This window comes from Ostrinia nubilalis, chromosome 8 (genome assembly GCF_963855985.1).
Source record: "Ostrinia nubilalis chromosome 8, ilOstNubi1.1, whole genome shotgun sequence".
Taxonomy (NCBI): Eukaryota; Metazoa; Arthropoda; class Insecta; order Lepidoptera; family Crambidae; genus Ostrinia; species Ostrinia nubilalis.
In genome coordinates this window covers 5,786,572-5,807,086 of record NC_087095.1, presented here as the reverse complement: position 1 = coordinate 5,807,086, position 20,515 = coordinate 5,786,572, and the positions used below count along the sequence as shown (strand labels likewise).

The window sequence follows — 20,515 nt, the reverse complement described above, 5'->3', positions numbered from 1 at the left end:
GGCGAGGGAGAGTCGCATTTATCGAGGTGCGCAGTTACTCGATCGGGTTGTAGTAAAATCTTTTAATTTCCATTTCATTAATAGCAAGCATATTTTTTTATTCATTGGCTTCCATTGAAGAAAAAAAAAACGACAATCAGCTGGTCAGATTGTCACTGTCAAAAACGTGAATGTCGTCAATGTCATTTTCATTTTGTAAAAGTCAACAATGGCACCAAATGCGAATGAAAACAAAGTATTTACGTAACAAAATAATAAATAAATATCTAAAATGATTAAAATCGTGAAGATTTTAAAGAAAAACAGCGCCTTCATTTTTCAAATGGCACAGTTTTCTTCAAAACCAACAGCTTCAGAGGTGCTGACTGCGTACTTGATGCAGTGTAATGAGCCACCTTGGACCTCTTATTTTGTTAAGGTAATGTTATTTTAAAACATTATTTCACAGCCACAGGACATCTAGATTGAGTACTCCTGGGTCTTTGCCATATCTCTTGTCAACTTGGGTCTTCAAGATAAAAGAATAAACAAGTAGTTGTGGGAACTAACTTTCATCATTTCCAATCAAAAATAGGCAAGCATTTGGGCGCTTACTCATGTTTATACTCTACTATTATTGCTGAATATACCAGAAGCTTCCAGTTTTAACCTAAATAACATTTGTTTCAGTACAGAAGTGTAAAAGATGACCAGTTCGGTATGTCGAACTTCAACTGGAAAGTGGGCAGTTCAAATTACCAGATTTTGAGAACAGGATGCTTCCCATACATCAAGTATCATTGCTCTAGACGAAGAGTGGAGGACCTAGGAGTATCTGACAAGTTTATGAGGGCAATTAAAGTCGTCAACTTAGGTAAGTAGTTAATATTATTAATTTAATTAACTTCTTTAAATAATGTGCCTATGTAAAAAATGCTGTTGTAACTGTCGGCTGCATAGTCAGATTTGTTAAAAAGGAACATAACCAAGCCACCAAAAAAACCTAAAATACAAAAATTTTGTGATTATTGATCTGAAATATGAGAAACGATAATGTTGTATGTATTAATTAAATTCATCTGTTTTGTGATGATATTTTTATTTTAAGGACCCTTAGTGATTGTCAAATCTTACTTAAAATCATGATATTAAGGATTTTATCACACATCAATAATTCTAAAATAATATTGTATTTTATTTTAGGAATTCCTTGCTTGCTGTATGGGTTGGCGGCGACACAGTTAATCAGACATACAGAAATAGTTCACACCACCAAAGGACCTGTAACAATATACTTTTTGCTTCCAGAACATAAGGGGTCTCATCATTAAAACAAATCATTTATTAGTGAAGAATGTTATTAGATTTAATTAAATTATTATTATATTAAGTAAATAAATGTTAAAACTCCGTACTGCAAAGCAACACTTATCCGCACCGTAAACGCCTCGCCTCGCGGTTGACAGCGCGGCGAAAGGCGATGCGGTGTTGATCCCTTTCCGGGTTGATATGTGTTAAATGTACGGCGTCTTAGGCCCAGAACAGACGGTGAAACGCAACTGCAACGAAACTGCCACTGCTAAGTTTCAAACTGGTCGCGTCCTGTGTGGTCTCTCAACGGACGCTATGGCAGAAACTTAGATGCAACTCAAAAGTAACTAGCGGTTGCAGTTTCGTTGCAGTTGCATTTCACCGTCTGTTCTGGGCCTTATGCTTCAACCACACCAAGTCACGTGTTGGTGTGGTTGAAGCTTTAAAGAAACACGGAACGTCATCCCTTTTCAGAAAAACAGACGCCCCTGCACTTGGCAGTGTTATACAAAAGCGTGGAGAGCGCTCGCGTTCTACTAGAAAGCGGGGTGGATTGCGGGACGCGGGACGCTGCGGGACGCACGCCCCTGCACCTGGCCGCGTTAGACGACTATCTGCCCGTCACTGGGCTGCTGTTGGGACACATGCACCCGGTGAGTACATATCTGTGCAAGTTATAAGCCCCTGCAAAAAGGCACCCACTGAAAATCTGTGTCTTGGCAGTTACACCACAGAATAATAAGTACTGTTAGAGAAGAACTACACTGAACTGTCCTTTATTTGACACTGACAGGGGGGCCACCGTCAATAGCGGATCGCTGGTTCCGACTTTTGCCACGGTGGGTAACCATGTATTGAACGAAGATGGTGGCGCCCTTCTGTCAATGTCGTCGGTGGGACATTTCAGTGTAGTTCATCTTTACCTGTTACACACACTTTTAAGATGGTACTAAGTGGGTGACCTTTTTGGCAACTTTTGTCGTTTCGTTTTTTGCGCTTGTAAGCAAAATGGCGATCGCTGAGCGGTAAACGCTGTCACTGTTAAAAATTAATGAATACGTCACTATTGAATTTAGAAAACGTGTCCTCGCTGAAAACTTACAATCACCATTTTGCTTAGAAGCGCTTCTAAGCGCTTTTTTCTGCCAAACGCACCCACTATCTCGCCAATTTCTCTTTTTTTTTTTGGGATGGACTGTCCCGCTGAAGCGCAAGCCAATTTCTCAATCGCTAAACAATTAATATGATGACGTTGAATAGAGTAATAATAAATTTGTTCCACAGGACCAAGTGAATGCAGTGGACGACCGAGGGTATACTGCTCTGCAAATACTCTGCGATAAGAACACCACTAATGTTACTATTGAGATGGTTAAACTATTGCTGGAAAACAAGGTAAGCAATTCATTCCTATTTTTTCTTTATATTTAATGTACTTATTAAAATGTACACACAGCTCATAAAAAGTATCTCAATTAATTATTGTTAATGTTATAGTTGTGCTGCGTGTCAGCAACTTAATAAATCGCACAAATAGGGCATAGTATAATTATGTTACATTGAAAGAAAATACGTCATATTAATTTGTAGTTATTTCCACAGGCTGACCCGGTACAGCACCAGAAGCATAATTTGTCAGCCTGGCAGCTGGCGAAGACGAAGCCTCCGCTCAGAGACTTGCTCCAGAAATATGTAGCAGCTGACCAAGACGAATGCGATTCAGAGGATGAATTCAAATCGGCTGATGAGGGAGTAAGTTCAAATATTTTTAACTAGCTTTTGCCCGCGTAAAATTTTGTCTGTCACAAAAAATTACCGCGCGCGTCCCTGTTTCAAATACCAGGATAAAAACTATCTTATGTCCTTTCTCGAGTCTCTAACTTCATGCCACTAATTTACTAACTTGCTGATCTCAACATTATTATTTTGTACGCTTTTGAGCGCACCATATAAAAGACCAGTGTAGGTCTAATTACATAATATTATAAATGATTCTCTTGTATTACAGGACTCGGCCGATCAAGCTGAAGATTCACCATAAACAACAAGTTTTTAAATGCATTTGGGAATAGTGAAGAAACATTTATTAAATATTTCTGTTTGAGCAAAGCCATCCAGAAAACCTATTGTGCCCTCAAGGGCAAACTAAAAAACTTGATAGGCATCAATGCCTTTCAAGTTTTTTTTGTTAATCCTAAATTTTTCTTCAATTATTTTTTGATGCATTGATTGAGAATATGAAGTACCTAAGTGCAAGTTACACTTGTATAATTTAAAAATCATCACACGATTTGACGTTGTTCATATTAATTTAAGTGGTAATATTCTGAAACAGTAGAATTTATGTATAAGATCGTATTTTGTTTTGCTTGTGCAATAAGTTTTTTTATTACTAATATTGTATTATATTAATGTCGATGTATTTTTAATCATTTTATTATATTTTAGTCTTAAAAGTGAAACATTATAGTAATACTTATTTTACAATTTACTATGCATTTAGATGGTAAGATTTATTTTGGAGTCCTAATAGTGTGTAATGCATATTGAAAATGAAATGCGCACTTTTAGAGCTTTACGAACTTGTTTAGGTATGGACATCATCATCAATAATGGACTTTTTATAAACGAACTAAATTAATGTTAAAATGAATTAGTTATTCTTCTATTGGAAACTAAACCAAAAAAAAGTTACTGTGATATTAAAAAAAAAAAACGTTATCGCATTTAGGTATTTTAACGTTGGCATATTATTATTCATCACAGTTATAATAATTATTGTGGATTTCAAAATATTGTTCTATCGTTTCAAAGTAGTGTTTAATTGTTATTCAGCTTTGAAATTGCGTAGCTACTACATACATATTTAATTAAACTTATGCATACGTATATTTGTTAGCTTTACTTACAAATGTGAATGAAACTTATTTTAAAATATATTTTTGCTAAACTTTCTTTGTATTTTATTTAATATTCTGGAAATAATATTCGATGCAAAAATTGCGATTAATTTTTGATGGTCGGGTTAACTTAATGGACGTGACGTCACATCGCCGTACTAATAAGGGGGCGGGGAGTCGGGGACGCGAGTAAGTGGGAGGGAGAGGAATTCAAGCGAAGTGCGTAGTTTGCTCGATCGGGTTGTACTTAATTGAATAAAATGATTAAATAATGTTCACTGCGAACCTGGCAGCCGTGACGTCATATCGACGCTCTGGTACGGATGAGGAGGGGGCAAACGCGGGGAGTGGCGAGGGAGAGTCGCATTTATCGAGGTGCGCAGTTACTCGATCGGGTTGTAGTAAAATCTTTTAATTTCCATTTCATTAATAGCAAGCATATTTTTTTATTCATTGGCTTCCATTGAAGAAAAAAAAAACGACAATCAGCTGGTCAGATTGTCACTGTCAAAAACGTGAATGTCGTCAATGTCATTTTCATTTTGTAAAAGTCAACAATGGCACCAAATGCGAATGAAAACAAAGTATTTACGTAACAAAATAATAAATAAATATCTAAAATGATTAAAATCGTGAAGATTTTAAAGAAAAACAGCGCCTTCATTTTTCAAATGGCACAGTTTTCTTCAAAACCAACAGCTTCAGAGGTGCTGACTGCGTACTTGATGCAGTGTAATGAGCCACCTTGGACCTCTTATTTTGTTAAGGTAATGTTATTTTAAAACATTATTTCACAGCCACAGGACATCTAGATTGAGTACTCCTGGGTCTTTGCCATATCTCTTGTCAACTTGGGTCTTCAAGATAAAAGAATAAACAAGTAGTTGTGGGAACTAACTTTCATCATTTCCAATCAAAAATAGGCAAGCATTTGGGCGCTTACTCATGTTTATACTCTACTATTATTGCTGAATATACCAGAAGCTTCCAGTTTTAACCTAAATAACATTTGTTTCAGTACAGAAGTGTAAAAGATGACCAGTTCGGTATGTCGAACTTCAACTGGAAAGTGGGCAGTTCAAATTACCAGATTTTGAGAACAGGATGCTTCCCATACATCAAGTATCATTGCTCTAGACGAAGAGTGGAGGACCTAGGAGTATCTGACAAGTTTATGAGGGCAATTAAAGTCGTCAACTTAGGTAAGTAGTTAATATTATTAATTTAATTAACTTCTTTAAATAATGTGCCTATGTAAAAAATGCTGTTGTAACTGTCGGCTGCATAGTCAGATTTGTTAAAAAGGAACATAACCAAGCCACCAAAAAAACCTAAAATACAAAAATTTTGTGATTATTGATCTGAAATATGAGAAACGATAATGTTGTATGTATTAATTAAATTCATCTGTTTTGTGATGATATTTTTATTTTAAGGACCCTTAGTGATTGTCAAATCTTACTTAAAATCATGATATTAAGGATTTTATCACACATCAATAATTCTAAAATAATATTGTATTTTATTTTAGGAATTCCTTGCTTGCTGTATGGGTTGGCGGCGACACAGTTAATCAGACATACAGAAATAGTTCACACCACCAAAGGACCTGTAACAATATACTTTTTGCTTCCAGAACATAAGGGGTCTCATCATTAAAACAAATCATTTATTAGTGAAGAATGTTATTAGATTTAATTAAATTATTATTATATTAAGTAAATAAATGTTACTTTGTAAATTTTGTGTTTTTCACTTACAAGTGGATTTCTCAATTGAATGATGTTTCTAATTTATTTGTTATATTGCCTTAGCATATTAAAGTATGAGTATGCAGAACTCATAATCTGTAACAAAAATAAAAATACTTATTGAAGTTTCATTAAAAAATATAAAGTTACTAATTGGTGCTCAGATGCGTAAAGAAATCCTGAAAAGCTTGACAAAAGTTATAAAAACTATTTTTGATTCATGGTTTCGCTTTTTCGGCACCCTTCAAAATTAAAACATTTTTTTTTATCCACAACGTGGAAGCTCTTGTCCTGTATCTCACCTGATGGTAAGTGATGATCAGGCCGAAGGTGGAAGCGAGCTTCACCCGGAATCATCAATCCGCGGAAGAACTGACTATCTTACCTCTAACTGTCGGAACACAACGATGCTGTTAACATTGTTGTTATGGCGGTAGATTTAGGTAAGATAGTGGTAGCTAGCCAGGCGGACTTAGAACAAGTCCTACCACCAACCAAACCGAACAGAAAAATCTGACCCCACTGGGAATCGAACCCGGGACCTCTGCGTCTGAAGCAGGTGGTCTTACCACTAGACCAACCACAGAGGCGGTTAACTAATATAAAGTTACCAATATAGTATAAGATCCCGCTATACAAGGACCTTCACCGAGATGCTTATTTGATGAAACATATTTTCAACCGACTTCAAAAAAGGAGGAGGTTCTCAATTCGAACCGTATGTTATTTTTTTTTTCTATGTTTGTTACGCGATAACTCCGCCAATTATGAACCGATTTGAACAAATCTTGTTTCGGCGTTTCGGCATTTAAATTTAATAATAGAAAAAACAACCCCCAAGGGTGGAAAATTGGGGATGAACTTTTTTATACGCAATATCTCCGCCGATTATAAATCAATTTGAACGATTATTTTTTTGTTGAATAGGTATTATCAAAAGGGGGGTTTCATGCGAATTTGAAGAAAATATTTCACCCCCAAGGGTGGAAAATTGGGGATGAACTTTTTTATACGCAATATTTTTAATTTTTAGTTTTTTTTTGTGTTCACGCATTTGAAGTCGGTTTTATTTTTTTTAAAAGTTATATATTCAATTTAACATGTCAATAATTATATTGCTTAAGGGTAGACACACAAACGTCTCATACAACTCGTCTTTCCCAAATGTTGCCAACTACTCGAAAAATGTCACCTTTCAGTTTTAATTTCACTTTACAAAATTCGACAACCGTCATTCAGGACTGATTTTTCGCAGGCAACCCTATACCACCGTGTTCATAATGAAATAATCTTTATTTTCATTTATATTTGATTAAATTATCAGATCGATGCAAAATGCTCTATCAATTTACCTGTTTATACCTGGCAACCCGAGAGTTATGACTGGAAAAGAATAGGCAACCTAACGTTTGCATATTCTATGGGCTTCATACTTTCGATTGGTATGGAGTTTGTTTAATAATCAAACCGATGAAATATTTAAAAATAAAACTTTTTTTAATGTTTAATTAATCATATCCTGGACTGAAATTTATTAGGCAACCCTTAAGCAATATAATTATTGACATGTTAAATTGAATATAAAATATGTTTCATCAAATAAGCATCTCGGTGAAGGTCCTTGTATAGCGGGATCTTAGACTAATAGCTCAGATGCGTAAAAAAATCTGAAAAGCTTGATAAAAGTTAAATAACTATTTTTGATTCATGGTTTCGCTTTTCCTATACTCCTTCAAACTTAAATAAAATAATAAAATATTTTATAGGTATACGCACCGTCTCCCTTTGTTACTTAACATTTTACTCCTTCTGCATAGCAAGAACCTACCTACGCAGTCAAGCGGTACCTATAGTTTAGAAGTAGGTAACTAAATTCAAACTTACCGAAGAGAAAGTTTCTAGTGATAGGTTGGGTAGGCCGGTGAATTTGATGGAGATTGGATGCTGCGCGCGCATGATGATTATTAAGATTTCGTTGCGGATCATGCGCCCCAACGAAGTCTCGTGCCAGCCGCAGTTCCAACATGCGTCGCCCACGTCGAATGCCTGCGAAACCATTTGCTCTGTTCTTGTAGCAAATAAGTACTTGAACATTATTTTGCTGTCGCCCCCGGTTTCTAATCAAATCAAATCAGTTTATTTGCTTGAAAACCAGTTGTCAAAATTGTAATACACACAGTCCACCAGAAGCTGGTATGCAATTTTTATATTCTGAATTGAGATTTGTGAGCACGCTCAAGCACAGAATAAGTATAGTACCAAGGCCAAGGGACCTTAAGTAAAGCTAAAAATCTCAATTTCAGAAACCGGCGGTTTAAGGTATGCTGGGGCCACACTACCGTGAAATGCCATTAATTACTTGGCACTAATTTAGGTAGACAGTAGGATTTATTACCTACCATAATTGTTGTGGTGAGCGGCATTCGGTATCTAAGATGGTCTATTAGCTAGTTTAGTAGATGATGGTGATGACCCCATCTCAACACACAAGTTCACACAACGGCCCAATTAGAAAATGCACGGGAAATAACCCAGTTAAACCAATGATTCCATTTAAAGTGAATATAGTTCTTAAGTTGTACTTACTTTATTTCTCAATAACGTGCCTAAATAGCAAGGTATCCACAGTTGAAGAGTTGTTGCTACAGTCAGTAACATGAACAGGATGTCGAAGGTGCCGTTGTCCAGTTTCTGTTACAAATATTAATGTTTTAGTTTATTTTAGTGCCATAATACCTACATAAGTAGGTATACATGAGTGAAATCACTAGTACGTAGGTTACTCACATCCGCTACTTGATACATCATCAAACATATTCCTAGAGAGCTGAACATTACTTGGTAAACTATAACTGGTCCTTGTACAGTTGAAAGTGTTGCGATCGACCTATTCAAGAGGAGACAAAAATGTCTAGATTATACATTTCTAATTTTGTGTCTATGTATACAATTAATCTTCAGTCCTAATTCAGCCACAGTGGTTTACAAGATTAGTGATAATGATCTAAATAACTGAGATTATTAAGAAAGCTCAGCTTTTAGATCCGTAAAAGAACGAAAAGAGAGCATAAGGCAAGCATACAGCAACTTATAGATCTCGTAGCCCACAGAGCAAATTCGCAGCGCAACGATATCGTTGTCGTAGCCACGTAGTAGGTAGGTACCTATTGATTAGGCTCGTACAAAACAAAGAAACGCCACGGCCCATACGCCATCTAATAAAAATATATGTTTGTGTGATGTTTTTGGTAATTAAACCAAATTTTAGTTTAGTGTTAATAAACAGTAGTTAGTAGACCGCCCGCGCAGCAGAAACTGCAGATTGAGTCAAAACCATATAGCGACCTAAGATTATACGATGATTATATTACAAGTACGAGTCTAGTAAGGTATGTTTGATCACTAAAGAGTCGGCCATGTGCGCAATAGACGGTCGTACCTACTGATTATGATCATGGAGAGCCTTAGTATTGATGAATTTTGCCATCCTGCAATGACTGCAATGACTGCAATGGCTTAATGATCACTTACTTAAAAACAGAGTCGTGCCATGTGACTATTCTCTCGATTCTTTTGTTGAACACATGCTGTATGCTCGCGCGGCGCGGATCATACGGCGAGAGCTCCACTACTGACTCATCGAGACCCTCAAATATCACGTCGAAATCCAGTATCACCAGCTCCAGCAGTATAAAATTGTGTAGCAGCACGTGAAATTGGATGTAGACGTACACTGCAAGTTGCGTTTATTTTTAAACATCTATACTTATAATAAATCTGTAGAGAGGTCAATTCTGTACATGAAATATATTTTCAAAATAACTATCAGGGGGTGATTAGTGATCGATACTGATGCCAAAAATGCAATCTGTAAAATTGTTGTCTGTCTGTCTGTCTGTCTGTATGTTCCTTATAGAAACAAAAACTACTCGACGGATTTTAACGAAACTTGGTACAATTATTCTTCATATTCCTGGGCAGGTTATAGTATACTCAGAAATTCCCACGGGCACGGGAATTAGTGGGAAAATCCTTTTGTGTGAAAAATCTAAACCGCTTAAGTTAGACGCTTGAAATTTGGCATGCAGGTATCTTAGTAAACTCAAAGCTTAGTTACAACAGGATATTGCAAAATTCCCACGGGAACGGGAGTTAAGTACCGGGAAAAAACATTTGTGTGAAAAAATCTAAGCCGCTTAAATTAGACGCTTGAAATTTGGCATGCAGGTATCTTATATAGTAAACTTAAAGCTTAGTTACAACAGGATATTGCGAAATTCCCACGGGAACGGGAGTTAGCGGGAAAAACATTTGTATGAAAAAATCTAAACCGCGTAAAATAGATGAAGGGGGCAAAACGGGATCCACGCGTACGAAGTCGCGGGCGGCCGCTAGTAGCAAATAAAGTGTAAAACAATTTATCAGGAGCCAATCCCAAATTCAGAATAGATTCTCTAGGCAAGTAGGTAGTAAAAAAATACTATCATTTTAAGCACAAACCAACTACCTACAATCATCCTAGAGTCAAACCACACTCTCAAACATTAGTTAATTAAATAAATTAAATAAATGAGCTAAGTTGGCCTTTAATTTTTAGCAATTTGTTTAAGCTTTTACTTAGCTGTAAGTTTAAAAACCAACCTCCAAACGATTGTATGAATATCAGAAGGAAGTTCATCTGAAGAAATAGGAATACTTCGTAGTTAGGTGTCCTGTAAGGGTCGTCCTTGGGCAGCCACATGGGGAATACCAGAGGCCGAATCATATGCTCATCTTGAGTGGCGAACAGGCTCTGGTAAGTGAGTGGCGCGAGGGTCATCAGGACATACAGCACCGCCACGCAGCAAAGGAACCCCAGCCAAGTGAAGCAGAGCTGCCAGATCAACAGCTGCCTCTTCAAGAAATGATCTCTGAGGAGCATGCAGATTAAGGTATTTAAGATTCACTTGAAAGTCGACACAGACAGCCTAGGCCAGGGTTGGCGAACCAATGGCACGCGTGCCAATGATGGCACGCGACATAATAATATTTTGGGCACGCCACCAATCACAAATTCAGTAATTCAATAGTAAATAATGTGTTTTGATTATGGGCTATCGTATTTGCCCTCATCAGTTAGTGCCATTGTAGGAGTAAGGTCGTGTCACTCACCAGTGGGCCACTTCATAGCATTAGGTGTTAATTTAATGGCACGTGTCTATGATTACTTCAATCATTTTGTTAGAATAGTGGCACGTTGATACTTAAAGGTTCGCCATCCCTGGCCTAAGCTATGAGCTAGTAGGTAAGTTGTTCATTCGTTCGTTTCAGCCGAACGACGTCCGATGCTGGACAAAGCCTCCCCCAAAGAGTTCTTTATTAAAAGTTAGTATATCTCAACATTTAACGAAGGTTCAAAGGCTCCTCACCTGTATTTAAAACTTAATTTACAGATGAACTTAAAATCCTTGTTCATTTTGTCCAGCAGTAGTACCACGTTACGGTTATTCATAAGCACACTCCCGTAGAGTATGGGGATCACGGAGAGCATCACGAAGTAACAGAAACATTCCGTGGCAAAGGAATAGTCTTCTACTTCAATACCGTGATAAACAAAAATCAACTGAAAAGCTATTCCAATAATGGACAACGATAGGTTTAGAAACGGCCACAGGAACCTGCGAAAAATGATTAGCATTAAGTATGGTAAGTCCCCCATTTACTGGTGTAGAAAGGGAAAAGTTACTGGCGTACATTGAGTGCGACAAGCCGCAGACAAGGAAATATAGAGGGTTTTGGCGGAGGCTGATGATGCTAATAATGATGTTGATCTCATTTAAACATAGACATAACTCTAAAGTCTAGAGTTACTTATGTCTGTTTATCAGATAGTATAGAGTTTTAAGTCTAAACTGTAGTTACTTAATAAAGATGGTTCCACCAGCACCCACGTCCAGGATGTCTGTCTAATTATTTCTTTTTCTTTCATACTGATGCTATGCCTAGAGGTAAACCTCACCTACTTACTCACCTTAATGGAGAGTTACGGTTATTGAAGAATATTCCCAAATTAGCAATAAACATCTGCAACTGAGGGTGAAAGCTATGCAAGTCGATGTCAGGATGTGAAAAATCAAAGTCATCTTTTAAAAAGAACCCTTTCAGCGCTTTGAAGAAGCTCATGGCAAAATACGAACTAAGTTCTGTGGAGTTTGTTCGTTAGTTCGTTTCAGCCAAATGACGTCCACTGCTGGACAAAGGCCTCCTTCAAGGTTTTCCACAATGCACGGTCCTGCGCTGCCGGCATCCAGGCTCTTCCCGCGCGCGTGCTTCTGTGGAGTTATGAACAGTTATTGAAGATTTAATTCAAAGTAAGTGGTCCTTTTCCACGCTAATTTTAATGTTCAGTAATTGTGCAACGATTAAGCTTGTTATCGAGCTCATTTGCAATCTTGATTTCTTGCAATTATCAGGAACGTTGTTCAGTAATTGCAGAGTCTACTTACTACTTAATTAGATTCCCTACTTTCTTTTACTCGTTAAGTTTTAGGTTTTAGAACGAATCTAGGTAGGTATATACCCGCTAAAGTACTTTTGGGCAGATATGTGCCCCAGAAATTTTTGGTAGTAGTAGACTCTTGGGCAGATATTATTATGTGCTCGAGTACTAGCCGTTTCTACAGCTAGCTTCGACTTTAATAGTTCATTGTAATTAACCATGTACATAAAAAGCAATGTTAAAATTGACTGTTTGAAAGCTCTATTCATTTGCTATTATAACAACAGACAGCACTTCATTCATAATCTTTCTGAGAAGCGGTCATAAACATTAGATTTTACGACTAGGGACCGACGCGCGGCGGGTGACGTCATGCTGATAAAATTTTAGCGCCATTTCTTTTGTACGGGCTGAGTCTTCAAGCGGATACTAGGGATGTTATGGATATGTAGTTTCGGTTATGGATACGGTTACGGATACTTATAGGAATATACCGGTTTCGGATATCCGAAAGTTTCGGTTACAATAGTTGTCCAACACGGGCCGCACACTTTACATCGAGTAAGTAATATAAAAAAATAAAAATTGATACTAGATGGCATTAAAAAGGTATATCAGACTGTTATGCCTTTAAATTATAATGCTATACAAAAAACAATTTAAACTATCCGAAACTTTTGAAACAGTTACGGTTACGGTTTCGGATATTATTTTATTTCGGATATCCGAAAGTTTCGGTTACGGTTACGGATATCCATAACATCCCTAGTATATACAGGTTGAATAGAAATTAAATAGGCGGTAATCCGGACTATGGACGTGATTCAACTTCCTTGTAGTTCATTGCAATTCGACGATTTAAGTCGTTTCAAAAAAATTTCACGTATTATTTAAAGCTAATAGGGATTGTGTCCATCTTTGTAATTAATTGAACACGATTATTATAATAGTGTTTCTTATCTTTAACTTTATTTACCTAGACAGTGGAAAGAACACACGGGAGGGCAATACATTATTACCTTTCTGTAAAAGAAATGTAGGTATTACTAACCTGTACTAAAACGTTTCTCAGACGACGACGTGATTTTTTGTCACGCCGTCTGCGACGTGCGGTCTGTGGGACCGCTATACTGTTTACTCAAAAAGTAATATACTCAACATCAAATAAACCGCACCTTCCGCGACGCGAACTTTAACGATTTTCTTCTGACACAATCATGGTGCCCCAATAATATTGGTATTATTTGAAAGCCCAATAAATATCCTTAAAGAAAAACACATTTAATTTCTTAATAAATGATTAACATATACCATAAATGTGACTTGAAAAAATACCTCACTTTGGGCCCACCTATGGGATCAATTAGACCAATTTTTATGGTTATAAAACCAAATAATGATCTCACGTGTCCTCTTTAACAGATGGATAGCGATTAATCCCAACTTAACAGTTTTATAGCCATAAAAGTTGGCTCTAGCGTAACTACCTATTTTTTGAAGAAGTGACTCTGGATCCTTCTAAAGACACATTTTTGGGGTAAAAACCTTTCCTTTAATGAAATGAAGGTTAGAACAAGGCTTTTAAATGGTACCAATATTGGTGGGAAGTGGGGAAGCATACGTTTGAAAATGCTTGTCGCGGGAGGTGCGATTTATTTGATGTCGAGTGTATTTTTTTGTATAAAAGTATATTGGTTTTATATTTTTTGAGAACATTATAGTATTACAAATAAACGTATGTATAATTTGCGAGGAATCAATGTATATTTTTTATTTAAATATGGCTAAAACTTTTTTGACCCTTAATTTCATTGAAATTACACTAGAGCTCAACAATACCTATATAACTTGTAAATTTTAATCAAAGCAAGAAAAACTATACTCCTTCCTAAATATAGTGAACATAATGAATAAAATAAAAATAAATGACACGTAAATTAGATGCACAAAAAAAAATTGACGTAGGGTAAACATCAGGCAAAATCAGGACATTTTTTTTACCGCATGCCAAGCATTTTCGGAATGCATAGGTAACACCTGTAAGATAATTTAATTTTCAATTTAGGTGGACTAAAATGTACGTCTTTTTTGCAGCTGGTGCAATGACATCAGGATGATTTGGCATGTCAGAGCCTAGAATACATGTCACTGTTTGCTTTACCACCCGTTTCGCGGTATTTTTTTACAGACTAGGTACCATCTTTTACATAATATTATGTTCAAATATCAATATATCATTAGGAAATGTCTTTTCCTAGGTTGTGGTGGCCCAGGATCCATTATTTTTACGAAAAATTAGTCGTCTAAAACAAAAACGCCAGTTTCAGTATGGTACAAAAATGTCACGTAGTCTGCGACGTGCGGTCCCACAGACCGCTGTTGAACTTTAAATCGAATCATCTTATTAAAACTGCCCTCGTCGATGTAACCACTACCTGTAATGGCGTTTGGGCAACTAAACTCGAAGGTACTGAGACGCTCGGGACACGGGAGTAAGTAGAACATAGCAATCCAGAAATTCAAAAAACCGGAGCGGTCTGTGAGACCGCACCTCGTCGGTTAAAGGTTAATATGTTGACCTCACATTGTTATCTAAACCAAAATTTAAAATTTAAACAAATTAGCCATGGGACTGTCAAGATAGAGCTGCATTTTCATTTTTGCGTTCTAAAATAGTTAATGTAATTAAAAGTTTAAAAAATCGAGCGAAACGAAACCACTTTTCAAAACTGAGCCTATGAAACGTTAATCCTTTTCGTCAAGTTAGTTACTCTAGTGATAAACTACCAAGATAATGGTGCATTATCTTGAACTCAGTGGGTACTGGGGCAGAAAAGTTTTCGAGAGACAACCACGGGCCTGGATGCGGGCGACGAAGGATCGGTCAATGTGGAAACTTGGGCCTCCCTCAAGTCCCCATTGTCCAGCAGTGAATGTCATTTGGTTGAAACGAACAATACTTATGTAGGTAGAACGTCGAACGATTTGAGACGCAAAAGTATAGGTATACGAGTAGGTACTCTGCTATGGATTGCTATGGATTAATTCTAAAATTATTTTATTTATGTCCCGATAGTGTTATCAATTAGAGTAAAAGTTATAATGTATGCGCGACCAGTAATTTATTAAGGCCGGGTAGCAGAGAAAATGGCGAAAATGAGGTTTTCATTTTTCATTTTTGAGGTACTAAACAGTAAAATTAAAGGCTAAGATTTTTATTGGGCATAGTTGAGGATATTTTCTAGGGCTATTAACGGATGGAAACACGATTTGATGAAGTTGACTCGATAGAATAAATTCCCAAAGTTACCTCTATTCGTTTTCTATTTATGGTTTTATTTTTAAAATAAGCGATTTGAGATTCCAAATCTTTTACTAAACTAAAGTTCAGAAATAACTTGAGGGCTTTTAACGGATGAAATTTTTATATTGCGTCTTATTTAGTTACTATGTTAAAAAATGTGGAAAAAATCGTCCATGACGGCTTGGACAATCTCAATCAGTCGCGCGGTGGCGCTTACGGAGGACGGACGCGTGTCAGTTTTTTGGCCGTGACAGTTCGCGATTTGTCAATATTTTTGACAATGATGACTTTGATGAGTCACAGTATAATAATATCAGTGTTACTGGAGAAAGCTTAAATTTTTGATAATTGAGAATTATCAATTTTGTCTACCTATTGAAATTTAAATCGTTCGCATCCTTTTAAACGAAGACTCTACTCATGATACATAGTACATTCCTCAAATATGAGACAAAACCAATGAGTTAAAATTACATTTTAATAGTACCTACATACAATTGTCTTACACTCTTAGAGCACACTGACACAAATAAATAATAAAAAATACTGTCTAAGGTCTGTAGCTAAAGGTCTAAGCTGTAAGATAGAAGAATCTTCTAGCCCAAAAAGATGGCAGATGCAGCAGATGTCAACGGATTTAATACTGGAGTTGATGTGACTCCTTGTAGACTTGAGTGTCTAGAGCGTCCCTTCCTCCACCATGCGTAAGAATTTTCACAAAAATACTGTCTAAGGTCTGTAGCTAAAGGTCTACGCTGCAAGATGGAAGAATCTTCTAACCAAAAAGATGGCAGATGCAGCAGATGTCAACGGATTTAAAACTGGAGTTGATGTGACTCCTTGTAGACTTGAGTGTCTAGAGCGTCCCTTCCTCCACCATGCGTAAAAATTTTCACAAAAATACTGTCTAAGGTCTGTAGCTAAAGGTCTAAGCCGTAAGATAGAAGAATCTTATAGCCAAAAACATGGCAGATGCAGCAGATATCAACGGATTTAAAACTGGAGTTCATGTGTATCCTTGTAGTTTTGAGTCTCTAGGGCAGTGGTTCTTAACCTTTAAGTCACGAGGGACCATTTTACCATCTGTAATGTAAATTATTTTTAAAATGTATTTAAAAAATAAAATGTTCGTTTTATTATTTCAATAATCTGACCTCTCAACTCAACTACACTACACAAACACCTTTGTTCGCAACTGTACTGACGAGACCTCAATATTATACCGTTCATTTAAGATGGCAAGCCTTATGTAAGGAACGGTCGCTTTTTTGTAACCTTTATAATTTGGTCGGCTTATAGAAGAATTCCTGATATTTCTTTGCAGTTCGATAACTTTCTTATAAGTCGTAATATAAAGCTGAAAATAACAGAATAGCTTATTTAAGTAACATTGTATGCCATGTTCCCTTGTTATAAGGGAATCGCGTATTCGGCCACGAAAGTAAGACTGTTAAAATAAATTAGATTTCTTGAAATCTCTCTTTTGCGCAAAGCCACATCATTTATATTTACTGTGGTTATAAAGGTGTACCAAGGGTACATGCTACACCTTTTTATTCGATTGTAAGAGTACTGGTTTACTCACAAATCCGTTTTATCTGATTTTCTGAAATCTTTTAATTACACTGGTGTTTATCATTCAAATCAATGACTAATGTTTGAACTAATTTGGACATATCAAGGTCTATCATTGGTATTTTTTTCAAACTTCTGTGTTGAGCCATTGACGAGATCTGGGACATCACAAAACATTACCCCAGCAAAATTCTAAATAACTTGAGAACCGGAACACGAACAAATTTTGCTATTCGTGGACAAATTTCTGCTCACGATGGATTAATTATCTGCTATACTCTCGACTCTCTAAAGCACATCATTTATAAAAATTTTGCTGCGGTAATGCATTTCAGGTAACCGTGTGTGATGATCATTGCTCATAGTGATTTTCGATACAGAGCCCCGGACATACGTTATACATAAATTATGGAAAGAAAACACCCAGACCAATACAAACAAATATGTATGCAATTTTAGTATGATATTTCTATCTATACTTATAATAAATCTGTAGAGAGGTCAATTCTGTACATGAAATATATTTTCAAAATAACTATCAGGGGGTGATTAGTGATCGATACTGATGCCAAAAATGCAATCAGTAAATTTTTTGTCTGTCTGTCTGTCTGTCTGTCTGTCTGTCTGTCTGTCTGTATGTTCCTTATAGAAACAAAAACTACTCGACGGATTTTAACGAAACTTGGTACAATTATTCTTCATACCCCTGGGCAGGTTATAGTATACTTAGGAATTCCCACGGGAACAGGAATTAGCGGGAAAATCCTTTTGTATAAAAAATCTAAACCGCTTAAGTTAGAAGCTTGAAATTTGGCATGTAGGTACCTTAGTAAACTTAAAGCTTAGTTACAACAAGGAATTCCCGAAATTCCCACGTAAACGGGAATTAGTTGGAAAATCCATTTGTATGAAAAATCTAAACCGCTTAAGTTAGACGCTTGAAATTTGGCATGTAGGTACCTTAGTAAACTTAAAGCTTAGTTACAATAAAGAATTCCCGAAATTCCCACGGGAACGGGAATTAGCGGGAAAATCCTTTTGTATGAAAAATCTAAACCGCTTAAGTTAGACGCTTGAAATTTGGCATGCAGGTACCTTAGTAAACTTAAAGCTTAGTTTATTTATTTATTTATTTATTTAAATAAGCGTAAACTTAAAGCTTAGTTACAACAGGATATTGCAAAATTCCCACGGAAACGGGAGTTAGCGGGAAAAAACATTTGTATGAAAAAATCTAAACACGTAAGATAGTTGAAGGGGATAAAACGGGATCCACGCGTACGAAGTCGCGGGCGGCCGCTAGTTTATTAATAAACAAACTGAACAAAATTGAAGCGTGTACTGATTAATGTAATTAACTACATGCAAAGCTTTGTGAATTGCAACAACTATAATTTATTATCCAAGCTCTAAATAATCGCTACTACGAGTAACTGATCATAAAATGTTTTTCCAATCGCTCAAGCTCCCGAGGATCTACCGATAGGTCGGGTGACGTAATCTTGAAATTATTTTAGCTGGCGCGGAACTTCCGGAATGGATGGAAATGTCGGGTGACGCCACGCCTCTTTGAACCGTGTTTACTTTGGCAGCTATATTCTATATTTATTCGATTCTAAAATATATTCCCAAAAATTTTGAAAGTTGTTTTAATTTGTATCACTTGGATATGATTTGTATTAGAAAGTGCTGTGAGTGTGACACTTGAACGGAAGGAAGTCAACCTAACCTAACCAACTGCGTATTTCTAAACTGCGTATTTCTATACTGTGTAGCCGCGAGAGCTCTTTGGCGCGCTGTCTTCGGCGAAGTATTGCGCGCGCAGATTTTGACAGCGCGAAATACCTACTTTAGCAGAAATACCAAGCCTTAAGTAATTAAGAGCGTTTACGCCGTTTGGCGCAAAAACAGTACTTTTTCAACCCGTTACAATCATTAACCAGTTACATTACAAATATGTTATAGGCATAAATAGTTAGGCAATTTCGTCGTCTAAATAGTTAGTTGAGAAAATATTTCGATTAGTATAGTATTTAAGAATTCTATCAAGATAAGTCCACACAGGTTTTCAAATTTCCACTTTAGCGTCAGTTTACAAGCTGATTTTTTTATAAAAATACTGTGAAAACGATATAACAAACATTTTATCCTATAGCATAGGTCCTTAGGCAAGTAGTTAATTGAGAAAATTCTTAGATTTAAGCATTTTACAATAAGAAATCACATAATCAAAGAATGCGAAATACTCAAAAATCAAAGTGAGTTTTACACCATTATTCTTCTTTAATTCAACATAAAAATAGCTTAATATAATAAAATAACATCTTCTTTAAAATATTTACTTTGAAACGATGTATAATTCATTGTTATTGTTATGCTATAAACATTTGAAAACTATTAAGAAACGCCGCGCGCGAATCATTTCCAATGATGCCCCTTGAAACGCCGCGCTTCGCGTAAACGCTCTTAACCTGTGCTGAAAGTTTCCATGACCAATACACGTGATTTTATTAATAAAATAAATAAATAAATATCCTTAGACATTTTACACTACGCTTCTAGTCCCAAACTAAGCAAAGCTTATACTATGGGTAGGTACTAGACAACGGATATAAACATACTTAAATACTTTTTTTTTGTAAATACATACTTATTATACATAGAAAACACCCAGTCCAATACAAACAAATATGTTCATGCACACAAATGTTTGTACTGTGCGGGAATCGAACCCGCTACCTCCGGAATAGTAGTCCGTTTCGAACCACTACACCAAACGGCCGACAATTGTCTAAACAGAAAGACTATTTGTCTAAACAGAAAAGGATAGTGCCAGGGTCTGGACCAAGTGCTGCCCAGAATCAACCCATAGTGCATTTTGTTCCTCAGGCCCATAGTAATGTGTAAACCGAAGCGCACTGAAATCTATCCCTGGAGTTAAGAGAAAAATAGAGTTTTGTTTTGAATTATTTACATACAAAATATCATCGATATATACGTACTACGCATAAGATTTCGTGATTTTGGCATTAAATAACACTCGCTATGTTGAACTTAACCATACTGCATCCGTACACCGTACTTTAGTGCGACTTAGACATTCTTTATAAGCGATCTAACGCAGTTGCAATAGTTTGGTTAGTTGAGAGAAATCATTATTTTCGAAATGAAGCAAGAAGTTTTAGTTCTCTATACTTACGAAAAATCAATTTATTGG

At 36.4% G+C, this 20,515-nt stretch overlaps 4 protein-coding genes across 8 annotated transcripts; 3 read left to right on the top strand and 1 right to left on the bottom strand.

The window, feature by feature from the left end:
* The first annotated feature begins 194 nt into the window (after positions 1-194).
* LOC135074143 (uncharacterized protein C15orf61 homolog) lies at positions 195-1,354 on the top strand. Of its 3 annotated transcripts, none has more exons than XM_063968448.1 (3): positions 195-418; positions 675-853; positions 1,183-1,354. In XM_063968448.1, exons 1-3 carry the CDS (start codon positions 387-389, stop codon positions 1,308-1,310), a joined length of 339 nt encoding a protein of 112 aa, XP_063824518.1. In that variant the 5' UTR covers positions 195-386; the 3' UTR covers positions 1,311-1,354. The 3 variants fall into 3 exon arrangements, with proteins under 3 accessions (XP_063824518.1, XP_063824517.1, XP_063824520.1); XM_063968447.1 differs by having other exon boundaries at positions 670-853; XM_063968450.1 differs by lacking the exon at positions 195-418 and adding an exon at positions 459-574.
* Positions 1,355-1,750: 396 nt separating this feature from the next.
* On the top strand, positions 1,751-4,244 carry LOC135074142 (uncharacterized). Its single transcript, XM_063968446.1, has 4 exons — positions 1,751-1,943; positions 2,575-2,685; positions 2,893-3,042; positions 3,299-4,244. The coding sequence occupies exons 1-4, from the start codon at positions 1,935-1,937 to the stop codon at positions 3,329-3,331; spliced, it is 303 nt and encodes a 100-aa protein (XP_063824516.1). The 5' UTR covers positions 1,751-1,934; the 3' UTR covers positions 3,332-4,244.
* A 489-nt stretch (positions 4,245-4,733) lies between these two features.
* On the top strand, positions 4,734-5,908 carry LOC135074140 (uncharacterized protein C15orf61 homolog). Of its 3 annotated transcripts, none has more exons than XM_063968443.1 (3): positions 4,734-4,957; positions 5,209-5,392; positions 5,722-5,908. In XM_063968443.1, exons 1-3 carry the CDS (start codon positions 4,811-4,813, stop codon positions 5,847-5,849), a joined length of 459 nt encoding a protein of 152 aa, XP_063824513.1. In that variant the 5' UTR covers positions 4,734-4,810; the 3' UTR covers positions 5,850-5,908. The 3 variants fall into 3 exon arrangements, with proteins under 3 accessions (XP_063824513.1, XP_063824514.1, XP_063824515.1); XM_063968444.1 differs by having other exon boundaries at positions 5,214-5,392; positions 5,722-5,907; XM_063968445.1 differs by lacking the exon at positions 4,734-4,957 and adding an exon at positions 4,998-5,113 and having other exon boundaries at positions 5,214-5,392.
* A 56-nt stretch (positions 5,909-5,964) lies between these two features.
* On the bottom strand, positions 5,965-12,103 carry LOC135074139 (odorant receptor 13a-like). The gene is made up of 8 exons (XM_063968442.1): positions 11,952-12,103; positions 11,350-11,598; positions 10,583-10,851; positions 9,473-9,674; positions 8,729-8,828; positions 8,528-8,632; positions 7,826-7,987; positions 5,965-6,037 (listed from the first exon to the last, which is right to left on the bottom strand). The coding sequence occupies exons 1-8, from the start codon at positions 12,101-12,103 to the stop codon at positions 5,984-5,986; spliced, it is 1,293 nt and encodes a 430-aa protein (XP_063824512.1). The 3' UTR covers positions 5,965-5,983.
* Positions 12,104-20,515: the final 8,412 nt, after the last annotated feature.